A 16,593-nucleotide genomic window follows, 5' to 3' on the forward strand; every position below is an offset into this window, starting at 1 on the left:
GCGTAGCTTTTGTTACTAGTTTGTATTCCTCGAGTATGCATAAAAACATACTTATAATTTAAAGAGCTGAGATTGTGGCATCCTGTAATATAGCATCCTGTTTTCTCATAAACATAGCTTTAGCAGTGACAGAACTCTGTCCACCTCTTGCCACCTCCTCATAATCATTAGTACATTCAGGAATTATGCCTGGACTATAGTCCCATTTCCCCCCTCTCTTAGTCCTCCTGTTGCCAATTTTCCTGCTAATTTATTTGGAATATTTTCAATTTAACCTTTTGGTTTTTTGGATGCTGGGATCAGTCCAGGGCCTATCCATGCTAGGCAAACACCCAGTCACTGAGCTCTATACATCTCCTGTGCCTAGTCATTTACACACACACACACACACACACACACACACACACACACACACACACAATTAGTGCTGAGACATTTTGCATTTTAAAGTTTATCCTCTGTTTCTTTAACTGTTTTGGCTACATACAAAAATTTTTGTCTCTGTCATTTTTGTGGCTCCTGATAATGTAAGTGGGAATACTGTGGGGATTAAATTAAATGCAGTGAATTGCCTTATCCAAACCAATCCCCTTTTCTTTCCCATGGTATATTTTTCTAACTTCTTGCATCCACTGATAGGCAGGACAGCAGAATCAGAACCGCAGTACTAGTGCAACTACAGAAGAACTTTCTCTGTTATTTCAAAATTAGTTTTATATGTATACTGTTGTTTACCCATTCCGTTGATCTCTAGTGCCTTGGGTTGTACACTCTAGGGAAGGCATGATAACAAGTCAAGGTCTAACTTTTTTTTCCCCCTGGATGTTTCTAACTAAAACTAATATGTAAAATGATTTTCTTTTCTAAAATGGTGTACCTATGATTTACATTTGTCTACATATCTATGTTAACAGGTGAGCCTTCTTATTTAGACGTTTAGAGTTGCTAGCTTGGTTATTATTCCTTGGCAAGTAAAATGTGGGTGCAGGAATGCTGCTGGACTTTTGAGACGTCAGATAGGTTTCTCAGTCAGTTCTCATGTCTCTGAAAATATGAACTGTTTAACCCCTATGGCCATCTTGGCAGGGTGTTCCCCACCTCCCCACTGTTGGAAGGCCAAGTGTTTGACCGTTATCATTTTCGGTTGTAAATTAAGATAGTTGCAAATTCTTGGTGTTATAAAAGCTGAGTTTTTGATTCCTAAATGATATTATTAATCATGTGAAGAGTTACCATGGACATTGCAAAAGACTACTGATTATAATGACTAAGAATTATCAAGTTTCTTGAAATTCATTTTCTGATCAAACTTAGACAACCTTTTCCCTTGATAGCAGCCTTTGACCGTTTCTTAGTTGTTTCAGTTCCCTGATGATTTTTATGTAAATTGATGGAGTAGAATAGATGGAGACACAGAGATTACCTGTTTAGTATTTTGTCAAAGTACAGATGATTGTGCTTCTGAGAACCAGTAACTTTACAGAAGAAATTAAGGATCAAGAAGTGACTTCATGAAGGCCCATGTAATATTGTAAAGTGATTGTCCAGAGTATAAAGGCTTTGACTAGCTTGTCAGCTAGTCAGTTGTGTGACTGTGGTCAGGCTTCATGACTTCATTCTTTCCCCTAATCTGAGTAATTAGGGGACCCCTCATAGAAGGGAATTGTGAGAATTAAACAGCAGTGTTTTCAAAGGATTAGCACAGCACCTGGCCCAGGAAATCTCAAGCCCAGAAAGCTAATAGAGAAACAGACTCAACCAAGGAAAGGTACCAAATGAATCATGCAGTCTCAGCTGACACGTTCATGCACTCCATTAGAATCACAGGCAGCAGGAGAGACTTGGGGTGTTTTCCCAGTGTTAGTTTCAAATAAAACTCTTTGGGGTATAGATTGATATGTACTTAAAAACGTATTGGAGAAATAAATAATGACTTTTTGGTTTATTCATCTTACAAAGTTGTCTCTGTCTTTATTTTCCCTTTAGTATTACTTATGGTCACAGCTCTAGACCAAAGAGAAGAAAGGAAGTGTAATGTTTTATTAAAAACAAACTGCAATTTTTTTTTTTTTGGAAACAGCTTGCTGTGAATGTTTTGCATGTTTATCTTTGCTTTTGCTTATTTCTGACATAAATTCAGTAGCCAATGGCTCTCATTGATTTACCTAGGGGTGTGTGTCTGTTTACAAAAGGCACCTAAGGCTGGCCCTGTCTCACCCTTCCTCTCCCATGGTTTATGCCTCAGGCAGAGCTGAGGATCAACCAGATATGGTGCCTGGACCAGAACAGCCGTGTGGCTCTGGGAACATTTAATGGAGCGCACTCTGGAATTGGTTTTTAAGTCTGATGACCAAGTAGTAAAGGCAGTTTGTTTACTTTGCATGATTCGTAGAGTAAATAACTTGAAAGCAAACTTGTGAGCTATTTGTGCTTTCTCAGAATAACAATTGGTTAGAGTCTAAACTGATTATATTTCCTTATTGCCCTTTTCTCAAGAAAATCTCACTTATAAATCAAATATAAAGCACACCAGAAGGTTACACATATTCTTACTTTACCTTTTCACTCTCCTATTGGTCTTTTCCCGTGTTGTACCTGTGTTACCTGGCTAAGCACGTGTTTCAGGCAGTGATCTGTAATGATAGGCCCTTGGAGTGACACGCGGCCCTGGTGAGGTGCGCCTCCTGAGTACCCAGGGAGCATCAGGAAAGCCCTTGTTTTGAGGGTTGTAGAGGAGTGAGTCCTTTCTGAAAATGTCACCCTTGCCACCTCCCATGTTTCACAGGGCTCCTAGCCCTACTTCAGAGAAGTAGGCTGCGTGCAAATGATTTTGATTTAGCATAGTCTCATACATGCTAGGATGCTTTATATAAAAAATTGATGAGAAGATGAAAATAATGTAGTTGAATTCCAGCTATATTACCTGGGATTCAAGCTAAGTTTGAAAAAGCGAACAGCATTTGCCTTTATTCTTGCTTACTCAGTAGCTGCCAGAGTTTCAGAAAACCCAGGACGGCAGAATCTTGCCTGCTACCAAAATATGCTGCTGTTTTACCTAGTGGCAGCTACCTGCAGCCTGTGCTGGTAGCTAGCACTCACGACCTCATTGGAGATGCAGCCCTATCAGTCAGCTCCCATTTCAAACACATCGATGTTGAGGTGGAAAACAGTGTCTCTGCTTTTATTATGTTGTTACTTAGAGTTCTTTGAGTGTGTTTATATGAGAGCGAGCGAGCGAGAGAGAGAGAGAGAGAGAGAGAGAGAGAGAGAGAGAGAGAGGCAGTCTGCTACATCTGGAAATGCTCAAAACTTGTTTGCATTTTGAAGAGAACAGTATGCGGTGAAAGTAGAACTTTTTGAGGAGTGAGGTTCAAGTTAACTAATGATGGAGCATAATGTGAGGAAGCATAATATTGTGAATTATTATTTGGCAAATGCACCTAGTGTAGGCATTAGCTGCCGCAGCCGTTTATAAAGTACCATGTGCAGGAAGCGAGAGAGATAGACTCCACAGAACTTGCTCTGTAAATGCCCAGAGTGTAACTAGAGTATAACTTTTAGCTATTCAGTGGGGACTATGCCCTGTAAGTTTTAGTTTGATATGTTTGTTGTTTTCATGGTGGATGCGCATCAAGAGTGTCAAAAGAGCCTTTAGAATTTGTTAAAAATTTGTCAATCGTTGTCAAGTTTGGAGTTGTAGTTCTTAAAGTTAGAATTTACTTAAATGTACCTTTTATACTCTGAAATAAATTTTTATTTCAAATACAATCACGCCAAAGTAAGTTTCCCCAAGTAGAATTATTCTGTATTTAGGTCCACTGATAATGTTTAAAATAAAAATAAACTCCTAACAACCAAGGGTGGAGGGCTGTCTAGATTTGTTCCTAGCTTTCTTTTTCATGGCTTTTCAGAAGTGTATCATATTATAAATACATTCAAAATGTTTTGCTCTGAGGATATGTAGCATTCCTGTAAAGGTTAAATCAATAAAAATGATTTGGCCACATTCCTTAGCCTGGCTGGAACAGGTAACCCGTTGTTTTGGGCACCCTTGAGCTCCTGGAGCGGATGGCTCTGGTGTAGCTAGGAACCCACTGAACTTGCCTTCTTGTGTAGAAGCATCAGCTTTAAAGACCAAGATTTCCTTGCCTTCTAGAAACGGTGCCTTTAGAGCAGGCCGCAACGGTGGCTCAGTTATGTATTCTAAATGGAGTTAGGATTTTGGAACCTCAAGTGCTGAAGAGACACTGTAATCAATAAGGAAGAGGAATGGGCAGGAAAAGGTGCAATGGTCAAGCCTTTTACAGGATTTGGAAATGTGGTAGCTGTGTGATTAAAGAAATTATCACATATTAAGATGATGAATTTAGATGTTAGACACTTCTTTTAGTCTTACCAGTTTAGAAGAAAATTCTGTATTCATAGGGTTATTGTACTCAAATTAAAGCTTGCTTTTAAAAACTGCTCAAGTAAACTTCTGTTTTAAAAGTGTATGTATATTTCTTATGTTCAGAGTGGCTTTATATTTATTTTTAAGTAGTTATATGTTCCAGTTTGTATTTTTATTGTTTATTTTAGATGTTTTGAGTATGAGTCCTCAGATCACATTATTTTTATAACTACTTTTTAAAAGCTATCTTTCAACTTATAATAATGAATAAGGGTACTATTTTTCCCTCAGTGTTTCCTTTAAAGGAAGCAGCATGGATGGTAATTAAGTATTTTTTATTAAAAATTAATGATCATGTATCTGCATAAAAGTAAATAAATAGAAAGATTATACTATAGAAAATCTCTTCCTATCTTTTTATTTTTTTTACATGTAATATACTTACTTTGTAAATAAATACTTGGGACAAAATTTTGTGTTACGTTGTTTGTGGGTGTACACAATTTAATTTTATAGCCACAAAAATGGATTGGATTCATCTCAATAAGAAATTTATTACCTCTATGAGAGATTTAACCATCTAATAAGTAATTTGGCAATTTAAAACAATATTTTGCTCTATTTGAAATTACTTAAGTTTTGAAAGAAAATGCGTATGGAAATAAAAATAAGACTTGAAGTTAGTGGATGCTTTAGAACTTCCTAGGTATTTGTGATTGATAATTAAAATACATCTCCGCGTGCTTCTTTTCCAACTGCTGAAGTGCTCGGCTCTTCTGTAATGTGCATTTGTATGCCATAAAAGACTTGTATTGCATCAAGAGTAAAGGTCAGTCAAGAGTCTTCTCATATATATCTACTTTAGATAACAAAGTTTTAAAATGAGGTGGATATGAGTAGTAAAAGTTTTTAAAAATAGATTTTCTTCCTAAATGATAGAGACAGACAGTGATATAAAGCACGTGTGCATATGTATATGTATCTAGTTACATAAGTGTGAGATGGTAGAGAATTCTGTTTGAATCCTGGAGATCATGAGAGTATGAAGAAGTAGTTTCTGTTGTGGATTAATCATCAAAAATGGGATACACTGAATTTCCTACTTATATTGCTTTACTAATGCACTGCAATACAGTTTCTTTTTAAAAAGTATTATCTGCCTGATTGTCTCTTTAAATAGTATGTGTATGTATGAAAATTAATTTTGAAAGAGCACTAGCAAAACTTTAATGCTTTTTTTTTTCAAAAGCCGAGTCACATAAAAGACTTACAAATTTCATGACAGTGAACCATAACTTTTACTAGCTTATCTTTTGTAACCAGTTGTCTACTGTTAAGGCACAACTGTTCAGTGGAGTTTTCTCTAAGTCTTCTCCTAACCCTCTGAGTGTTCAGGCCTTACCTGTGGCTACTTACATACATTTTACTCTCTTTTTTTCTTGTGCTGGGGGAGGATCCCAGGACTTTGAGCATGTGGCCAGGGCTCTAGCCATAACCCTGATATACATTGATAGTTTGGTTCAAGGTTCATAGAAAGCTGATTGACATAATGTGGATTGTTACCCCAAAGGAGATTTTTTTCTGTGTCATATAAGCTCTAGTGTGCTAGAAGTCTCGGAAACAAAGTAAGGGTTGTTTCTCCAAACACAAATGAAAACAAAACAACCCCAGACAAGCAAAGCAACGGAGCCCTTAACACTGCACCTGCGTACAACATCTTGCAAGGGAATCTGTTCCTTTCCCCCTTTTGATACTTTTTTCTAGTAGCTAGTTACAGTGGTAGAGTAGGGGTTGAACCATTAACTGTATAATGTGCTTTATTACATAATGTGTAATATATAATATATAATTATAATATATAATGTATAGTAGGATTGATGTCATAACCTGTTTTCTGCTTCAAAGTACATTCAGGCTACTTATATTTATTGAAATAATTCTAAATTATGTGGTAGAAACAATGAATATCATTAAGTATTTGTTAAAGAATATCACTTTTTACTTAAATAATATCTTGGTAATTCAGTCTTAAGTTGAGAAGTTCAGTACAGAAATTTAAAAAGAAAATTGCAGTTATTATTAAAAAAACCAGCAAAAATGAAAAATATAGTGTGTTCCTTACCCAGGTTAGATGGGCAGAGAGTAGATGTATAGAAGATGTGTATTTTAGGGACAGCTAAGATGGCTATGAATCGGGATCTCTTAGTGCATTGATAAAGTTCAAATTTGCTAGCGTAAACTGGAATGTCTTGTTTTACTGATTGGTGTCAGTGACTATTTGGATTTATAATTGGAAAATAAGGACTTTGGATTTTATAAATATAATATTTATTATTTTAGTAGCATGGTTCCTCATGGATGCCTAGTCTCTAATTTGATTTTACAGATTGACATTTTACTGCAGTATTGTAAGTATAGAAAAATAATTGTTTTCCAAGAGATTCTAACAGTTCCTTATTTATATAATTTATAGTTGTTGTTCTTGGTTTATAATCATTATTCCAAACTTCATAGTCACCAGTTCCTATGCATACGTGTATACCATGTATAAAAATTTTAAATCAGACTGATATCCTAAAAGGAATTAAAGTTCAATATATGTGGCAGGTATTTTGTTTCAGTATAAAAATGTCAATATCTATATTAAAGGTTGTGGAATACCACAACACTATTATTGTAATTTTTACAAAGAAAGATCATGTATATATATGTTTTTAAAACTTTATTGGTAATTGTTATTTGGTTTTGGCTAGTATTTTTTTCTTTCTTTCTTTTTTGCTTTTATTGAGCCACAAAATAAATTTAGTTGTGAGATAGCTGACCATAAGAAATACATAAATAATGGTTTGGCACACTCAAGTCTCATGTAATTTTAAGGGGACCTATAAATGTGTATTTAAGTTTTGGGAGTTTTTAACTCAACCTTTTATGTAGATATATGTTAATAGTTGGTTATGTAATGATCCAACAGACATTCTTCATGGAGAAAAGTTAATGTTACTGAAAAGTAAGCATGATAAAATTAATTTATTTGACTTTGCAGTCAAAATTAATTGTATTGAATAGAATGTTTAGATCTACCTAATTAAGAATGTCACTAGTGTAATGTCACTCTGATGTATAGTCTCTGAGGAGAAATGACAGTAGGATCAGGAGCAGTCACAAAGTCTTTAGAGTAGTTCTCAAAAATTAAGTACACCTTGACACGAATACTGACTTGGTAAATTTTCTAACATCTATGCAATAATTTCTAACACTCTTAAACATTCCAAAAAATTGTGTTTATGTCTGTATGTCAATAAATTCTTTCTTCTAAACAGTAGACTTAGAAGAAAAAGTTTAAACAAGGTACATAACACTTATTGTTTATTTCCACCAGTAGTCTTCACATTTTGTATGTTTTTTTGTTCCTTGGATGTATATTGGATTCAAAAATTACTATCATTTTAAATGTGTGTTTTTGAGGGTTGAACTGGGCGTGTACACGTGGGGGAAACACTCTGCTCCTGAGCTCCGCTCCTAACCTCTAGATGCTGGGTTTTTGAGTATTAATAACAATATGGAATGCTTATAGGAAGAGAATGACTAACACATTTGACACATTTTCTTTCTATAGAAATATTAAGTACTTCCATAACAAGCAGTGGTTAAAGGAGTCTGAGCTCCATAGTTCATCTCATTTGGAGAGATTACAATACTATTTCTTAAAGGAAGAAAACACGCTTATGAAAAAATAGGCTTTAGAATTAACTCCTGTTTAATAATAGCAGGAGCTTGAAATGTTTTATAGGGTGTTTCTTACATCCATTCAACAGTGTTGCAAACCTTGAATCCCATGACCTTAATAGTACTATATGGGGAGGAAATTCCTTAGAATTCCATGTAAGCTGAAGATATTGTAAGTAGTATAATAAAGGAACATTTCATTTAGGTTTCTATAGAAGTCTTAAAAAGTTATACGGTCTGTTTTATTTGTGTTTTCTGTTGAATGAACAAAAGTTTGTGGTTAACTGTGGCTAAAATTGTATGGAAACTCCCTTTGAATAAGGTATAGTGTTTCCTCATTTTATTTGGATTGTAACACATTAGTCAGAATACATATCCAGTGAATACTTTTGTCCTTTTGAAATGACAAGAGGTTTTGTTAAGGTGTATATTGTATAGAAAACTTTATAAAGATCCATTTAAAACCATTAAACATTTTAAACACTTGAGGTTATCAAAATATTTTACTGACATTTACTTAGAAAATATCAAGTATTGGAGATTACTGTTATCTTTAATATAGGTGCTTAGTGCCGGTTTTATTTTTAACTATGTTAAATCTTGAGTTAGAGTTATACAACTTTGTTTCATTGGTGTTGGAGAGGAAAAAAAAAATTCCTTTAGGTAACCTGTTAGGAAGTCTCTGCCTAAACCAGCATTGGGTTGGCCAGTGTACATTAAATGACAGGTCTGACCAGCTGTGAAAAATAGTCATGCATTGTCCAAATTACGGTTTTAGCTTCTGCCACACGATTTCTTTCACCTTGAATTGATGGCATTTATTTGGCCACATCTGTAATATTTTTGGAAGTACGCTGCAGAGGTTTACCGTTTCAGTGAACCATTTATACAAACATGTCTCCAAAGGCTTGCCTGATAGCGCCTGCAGTCTGAGTGCTCAGGAAGAACTTGCCCGGCTCTTCTGCTGCCCTAGCCTTGCTACATACTAGTGTCTTAGAGCACACGTCCGAAGACTCGTGCACGGGGCTGGGGTATGGGAGGGGGTAAGTGTGGAGACGACTTTGAGATGTGCCCTTTTTCTGCCATCAGTCTCCAAGTGGCGTGGGGCCTCATTAATCATTGGAAATGCAGAAATAAAGAAGCCTGTCCCATTGGAGTTTTGATATGAATACTTACCTTTTCTTTTTTAATATATAAATACAGTTGAGGTATTTGGGTAACCCCTGACCTTTTGCTTTAACAAGGAAGCACAGTATAAAAATATTACCACAGTTTGCATGCAAACAGCTCCTGAGAGGTAGGGATAAAGCTCTCTAGATGAATATTTTTTTTTTTAAAAAAGTTGTGATGCAGAATGTCTTAACTCTGCCCAATATAGTACTTCAGGACCACCAGTGTGTAAAATTGAAAGCACATGAGTTCTGAAGCACTAGAGAAGGGTTGTAATTGATTAGAGCTGCTTGAAAGTATTGAAGTACAGTGAGATTTGATTTGTGAATGGTTCTATTCAATAAAGATTAATTCTGCCTTCCTGATAACATCTTAGTCCCCTCCATGAGTCAGCCCCACCCCACAGTCTTCCCTTAATAAGCTGGAACATTTCTACCTTACAGAATTGGACTTAACACTGCTGACTGAAACAAGTCTGACCATCAGTGATTATTAGCTTGAAGGGTGTAATTGAATAAATTATTTTTGTTTTACTAAAAGAGCTAAAATATACTATAATGTAATTGTGTATATTTCATGCCTTCCGTGTGCCTAGAAACTATCAGGAAGCTCACTCAGACTTAACAGATCTTCTTCTGTAATTTCATTTACATTTCAAAACATCTTTATGATTTAAAAGTGAAATCTGTATTAATTTTGTAAAGTAGAATCATTTATTTGAATGGAAGGTAGTCTCTTTGGGCAGTACGTGGCAGTTTTAGCTTTTAATAAATATTAGAGTAGCCTTCATTGCTTGCTCTTTTAAATTCTTCTCTCTGGGTTATTGAACTTAATCTCTGTTATCTGGGAAACAAGTTGCAAAGCTTGGTCACTCGGGAATCTTGAAATTACAGAATGATTGTTGTTGATGGAGACCACAGCTATTGTTTTGGAAATGACTGTTTACACACTCTGCTTCATCAGAGACTTTGGTCTGCTCTAAGGAGCGGATGTGGAAATGTGACCAGTCAGCTTATGCGATTTCACAAACGAGTCCTTAATGCTAAGATACGTGTTGAGTCAATCTTCTGTTTCAAAAGGATTGATTCATATTAAGTAATGGTTTTGAGTAGCACAGATTGAAAGTCTTGATTAAAGTAGCAGAGATCAAGGACACTGGAACTCTCTTTTCATCTCTCCACTTGCTCTCTTGCATTCCTTCATCCCTCCCTTCTCCCCTCCCTCCCAGTGGTTGAGGTGAGATATTCAGTAAGCATATGCTTTGTCCCTTACCTAAACTTTCTTTAACCATTTTGCAAAATTGGCACATGTACTTAGGACATTGCACTGGGTGGTTATGCTGAGCACTGTAAGAAGGTAACCTTCAAGGGAGGTTTCAGCCTCACAAACATTATGGAACAGGGAAACATGCGACGTGATGATAACCTGGAACAATTGTCCACTCCTCACCTGTAATTAGTCTGGTGTAGGAGGCTCATGGTAAGTTCTCTAGCCAGTCCTAAGGTACTGTTTGGAGGAGGGGGAGGCAGGGAAGGTGAGACTCACTTCCAGAAGAGAAAGCCTGGTTAGAATGTGAAAAAATACTGCATGCTATAGAAGATGGCCTTGATTTATCTCTCAAACTTAATCAGATCTTGGAAACTTTAATATACAATAGTCATTAAGAGTGTCATAGAACTTAAGACCCACTCTTACTCCTGTATGATAGAACAAGGACATTTCAACACATTCTTTGACAATTCTGCCTCCAGGTCTGAAATGTTTAACTGCTCACTGCGGCCGCCCCAAGTAATACCCCCATGGAACAATAGCCTTAATGTAGCCTAATGTTCTTGTCTCTCAGTGACTACTAATAAATATTCTCCTATGTGAGCTGTTTGTACAATGTGGACTATCCTGGGATATAGTGCAGTCTTAACTGTAGTTTTCTGCTTCCTGAAGGCAGAGCTTTTAAAAGCAATGCTTATGCCCACTATTGAAATTATGATTTTATCTATGATTATTACATTGCATATATTGTAACTGAGATGACCTACTTTTGGCTACTGTGGGAGTCATTGTAGCAATCTCACTTATTTTAAAAATAAAAACCTGAAGTATATTTCTTTACCCTTTAAGAGACACCCCCCCCCACTTCCCCTTTTTAGGTTAAATTATTTCTCTTTGACTTGAGCTAAGGCAAGCCCTGTTTTAGGAGCCAGTTAAGATGTGTGAAGGAGGAGGAGGAGTAATGGGAACTCCAATCACTAGTTTGAAAATTCTGCAGCTAAGGATTTATTTAAAAGCTAAAAAGACAGTCTTTAAAATCTGCTGTGTAGTTGGGACATGTTGGATATCATACAGAGAATCATGTAAGTGGACATTTTACTACACTCCTGTGACAGTTGATGAGGATCGAAACCATTTACATATCTGGATCAGCACTTGCTGAAAATTCAGTATTAAGGGACTGCATTATGTTTGTTTTGTTTTAAAAGTCCAGCATGATTTTGTCGGCATGGTTCTTAAATCCTTCAGGGTATCCTTGTGAAGTTTATTTTTCGTGAGACTAAAAACGGTATTCATTTGGTAGGTTTAAGGATGTGCTCAAAGGAATCTTAGAGGTTCCAGTGTTTGCTGTGTGCTTGTAATAAGTTCTATGTGGGAGCAATAGTCTATAGATATAAAATTAAATTTAAAATTATTAGAAAAGTTCAGTTTCATGTACATTCAGTGTCCCAAGCAATGGAGATCTTTACAGAACAGCTCTGGTGTCTTGAAAATGCTTCTATTCTAGTTGAATATCTGATTTAGTCACAGAAAATTGTTTAGAAACAGGCTAATAGAGGTATCTGAAGACATAGTTTCAAGCGGTAGAGAGAATTCTTTCAGTGGAGCGCCTGAGAATGCTAACTCGCCTCCAGGTTTACTCCTGTGTCATACATGGTAGACCACAATGTTTCAATAATTCTGTGGTCTGCTATTTTGTAAAATTGCTTCCTTTTGGAAATTTGTTTCAATATTGGGAGCTGCGGAGTCAATAACTTAACAATACTTTGATTAACTCAGCATCCAGCTTTATTCTAGGGAAGTTCATGGGACTATTAAGCTCTTACTGTTTTTAACATCCTTGTTTCTCTTACACTGGAAAACAATTTGATTAACATGAGCTCATTTAATTTTGTCGATTTCAAGCCATTACCCCGAGAGTTAGTTACACATGCCAAGTGCAAATATTTACAGCAATTTCATTTTTCAATTTCTAGTGAGAGAAAATAGCATCATCATGATCTTTAACATGCTGTGACCCAGGAAAGCTCACAGCCCTGCTAAGCCTTGTACCTTCATGCTTAACAGGTTCACAGAGAAAAAGACTTGAAATAAGGTAGCACTTACCCCAAAAGAAGCTTTGCTGACACGGTGTCACTGCGCTGAAGAGGCTGTTTGACGCCATAGTCCCTCCTTTTTTTTCCAGATAGAACTTGTGCCCTCTGTTGTAAATACTGCTTGCAGCCTTAAACTGAAAATACAAACCATACCCAGTCCCTGTTTTAGTTGTACAGTATGCCTGGAGTACATAGACTTTATATTTATTTTTTTCTGTCAAGAAATTATGTAGCTGGTAACATGTGAAAAGCAAGGAAACAAAACAAAACGTAGTGAGCAAATATTTGAAGGACCTACTATTCCTGCATGGACTGTGGTTAGAGCACTCACTGACTTGGTTGGTCTCGGTGGCTGGTAGTGACCTGCAGAGATTAACCATTTAAACGCCAGAGCCTTCTTGCAGTCTTCCTGGAGAAAGTTTGCACCGCACTTGTGGTTCTGTGGTTGTTTGTGAGGCGAATGAAGCATTCACACAATCCAAAAAAGCAAAAGCTTTAAAACTCCTATTTTTTGCAAGCACTATTACTGGAGAGACAGAATCATGTGGTTTGTGACCTCACAGTACTCAAAGTAAAGTGGGACTGCCTACCACTGTGGCTTCCCCTTGCTCTCTTCCCTCCCTCTTTCTCAGTCTTTTTCCTTCTCCCCTCCCCTCCCTCTTTTCTCTTTTCTTGTCCTCTCCCTTTCCTTCCGTCTCTTTACTTATGGGTGTTCCTCTGTCTCTCCTTCCCTTCCTCTCTCCCTCTCTCTCTCCCTCTCTCTCTCTCTCTCCCTCTCTCTCTCTGACAAAAGGCTTGTGGTAAGGCCTTCCTGGCATTCAGAAGGTTATAGCTTTTTAATTTTTGTGACTCATGAGGATTTGGATAGAATACAAATGCTGAAGGAGCCCACACTCCTGTAAGGTTAAGCCTTTGGAGAGCAGAACTCTGTAGCTAAGGGTTTTCCTTTCTGCCACCTCCCTACTCCCCCCTTCCCTCCTCTGCTTTTTCGTCTCTTTTCTCTACCCCTCCTCCCTTTCCTTCATTATTATGTCTATGGAAAAGTGAGCAAATTTGTCTCAACCGAGTGTGTGGCGTTCTGAGCAACAGTGCTGCTTTGCAGTAATTCGCATCTTGGGATTGTATCCCTTGCAAGGCTGCTTCGGATTTCCCAGGGTGGCTGCTTCCTTCTGTTTGCCTTTTGCTTGTCTTCCTAGGCTTGGGGATCTGTAACTCATTGTAAAAAGCAGTTCACCTTTCCAGAGGTCTGCTTGCAAACTCCTTGCCGGGATCGACTGTAATTGGCTGTCACAAAAGTGTTAGCCTGGGGATTCCTTTACAAATATTAAATCATGGCTGTATAGTTGATTTTTTTTTTATTATGTGGCGGCTCTTACAATAAAGATTAAATGTAATTAGTATCGTTTATATTATTTTTGCCATCATCCCATGGTTACTTTGAAGATCTTACAAAACAAATGTCAGGAATTGTGGTGGACATTTTGTTGGACTAATGTTAGTTTTCTGTATGATTGGATTTTATCTTTCACAGAAATGTTTTGTATAATTCTTTCGTCAGCATGCACAGTGACTGTAACAGGACTTTGGGTGCAGTTCTGCATATATAATGAAATATGCAGTAATTCCATAGCTCAGAATAGAGGGGGTTAACAGAAACTGTATTTTTTTGTTGTTTATAATGGAAGCTTTGAAATAAATTACAAAATGCTGTGTGTAGTAAGGAATAATGCACACAGACAGAGTATGTTAGTCGTCTCGATTTGCTAATTCTGATTCAGAAGAAAATTGAAACCATCTTTGGGAAACTATCTCTTCTTTTGCCCTCTTGGACATGTATGTCTAGAGCTCATTTTCTTATTAGGATGATTATATATCATAGGCAGTGAGTTTCACATTTATGAATAGAGCTTCCTGTTTTCATTAGTTGGGAGCGATGGAGGATTTTTCAACAAACATTATAAAGGCGAGCAGACCAATTTCCTAGGCATTTTTTGCCATTTATCCACGCCACTCTGAATTTGCATGTTAGATTTCTTCCTAGTGTGATGGTAACCAGGAGTGGCATGGAACGGATGACTGTGATGGTGGGTGGGGACACAGAAGTACAAGAAATTATTTGGGGTGCACAGTGGAGGTAAGAGGGAGTGACTTAGAGGGTGCCAGAAGTAAAATATTCTTGTGTCTGTACACCCCAAAATAACTCATTGTCTGTTTTTGTTTCCTCTTAGTTAAAGTTATCTATGAAATCATGTTCATAAGATTCTTTAAACATTTTTTCTCTATATACTGGAAAGACATGGTAATGATTTTAACCCCTTATTTTTCAAGAATCTAGGTTTATTTATTTAATTTTTCAGAATAAACTTTTAATAACAAAACCACAGAAATACATTCTGTTGTTTGATTTTTGAGGCTAGACTCATGTTTTACTGTAAAACAGATATTTATACTGAAGTTTTCATTTAGGGGTCATTATTCATGCAGAGGGGAAAAAAGTTACTCTATTATCCTCTTTCATAAATAAAGTGTGCCAGTGTGATCTTTATCTCTATTATTCAAAGTAAATAAAAAAAGGGTTTTGTCTATATAATTTGTGGAGTTTCTGAACTTAGTTCCATATGTACAAGGCATCGCCGCAGCACTTGGCAGTTGAAGATGTCTGGGTAGTTGCTTTAGGATAGTAAGCAAATGCTTTTCTTTTAGAGTGCCCAGGTCTTTTATCTCCTAATTTTTCATGCAATAATTTTTCCCTTACATTAAAAAAAAAGGTATATACATTTTGGTATTCAAATTGATCTAAAATGAATTTGAATAAATTTTACCACCATCTCATTTATCTTGTAGTCACATGGTCTTTTTTGCAGGTAACCTAACCCTATTTCCTGTGTCTGTGAGTTATGGTCTGTATCTCATGATAAAAGAGTTTAGTAGATGTTGCTGAGAGTGGCCTTTATGTGTTGTGTAAAGTCCATCACATTCTGGCAGGATAAAAACAGGAATGTTACATTTGTGGTTAAATTTATGCATTCATTGTCCTCGTACCTCTCCCAATTCAAACTAGACTCAGGAGCAACCTGTACATTGTTGTGGAAATTTAAAGACAACACTGGTGAGTGGTAACATCTTTGATACTGACTGCATTTCCTTAGAAATGGCTGCTAGAGATGGAGAGAGGGAACAAGCTTTGGAAAAGCCATGGCAGAAAGCACTTGTTTAGAGACTTTTACCATGCTTATATTCAGAAATGGAAACTACAGACTCTCTTTAAAGATCTTTTAAATGTAATCCTTTTGGGGGATATGCTAGCAATTGCTGTGAAGTAAGTAACAAGTTTAGTTGTGCCCTATAGATTCTGTGTTTTCATTCAATAACAATGAAATACAGCTTTAAATTTGAAATCAGTCTTAAATCATGAAATTATTGTCTTGCTTTCTTATTTTTTTTTACAATTTAATAATTTTTTCAGAATTGTCAAAGTTCTTAAAATATCAAGACATATGAATATAACAGTATAGTAATATCTTAAATACTATACATTTCTTCAATGTTACCATTTGAATTAATTTTTATTTGATCGGTTCCTGCTTGCACTTTAACACAGTAGCCTTACTTTACCAATACTGTGCCAATATCTGTGCTCTAAAGAAGGATTCCTTTGGATGTATAGTTGTTGCTTTTCTATTCTTTTAATCGAAACAGTAAGAAAATGACTAACAAACTCTAGGTGCCCACTCTGGCTTAAAATAGTCTGCTTATGAGACTTGGGCTAGGGACTTTCTTAATTCATTTTAACTTAATATTTAGTAATTTGTGTTTTCCATTGGTGGGTAATTTTTCTTTTTTCAGGTTTAATACATAGCTGTTTAAGTTCACCTGGCATTTATCAAACTTTTATTAAAGACATGAAATTGTTCTGTGTTGGCAAAACATTATAGTTTTATA

The 16,593-nt window shown here is 36.3% G+C and overlaps 2 protein-coding genes across 5 annotated transcripts in view; one reads left to right on the forward strand and one right to left on the reverse strand.

Moving 5' to 3' along the window:
* Positions 1 to 13,120, reverse strand: part of Runx2 (RUNX family transcription factor 2) — a 209,290-nt gene extending 196,170 nt beyond the window's left edge. The window contains exons 1-2 of one of the 3 annotated variants that reach the window (XM_021186134.2): positions 12,983 to 13,120; positions 12,662 to 12,785 (exon numbers count right to left, since the gene is read on the reverse strand). In XM_021186134.2, the coding sequence (XP_021041793.1) occupies positions 12,662 to 12,785; positions 12,983 to 13,120 (262 nt within the window). Of the gene's footprint in view, positions 1 to 12,661 lie in introns of all 3 variants that reach the window. The other 2 variants (XM_029471397.1, XM_029471398.1) reach the window with 2 other exon arrangements.
* The window catches only part of Supt3h (SPT3 homolog, SAGA and STAGA complex component), a 333,205-nt gene that overhangs the window by 25,233 nt on the left and 291,379 nt on the right, over positions 1 to 16,593 (forward strand). The gene's annotated exons all lie outside the window — the stretch shown is intronic.

Source organism: Mus caroli, chromosome 17, assembly GCF_900094665.2.
Source record: "Mus caroli chromosome 17, CAROLI_EIJ_v1.1, whole genome shotgun sequence".
NCBI lineage: Eukaryota > Metazoa > Chordata > Mammalia > Rodentia > Muridae > Mus > Mus caroli.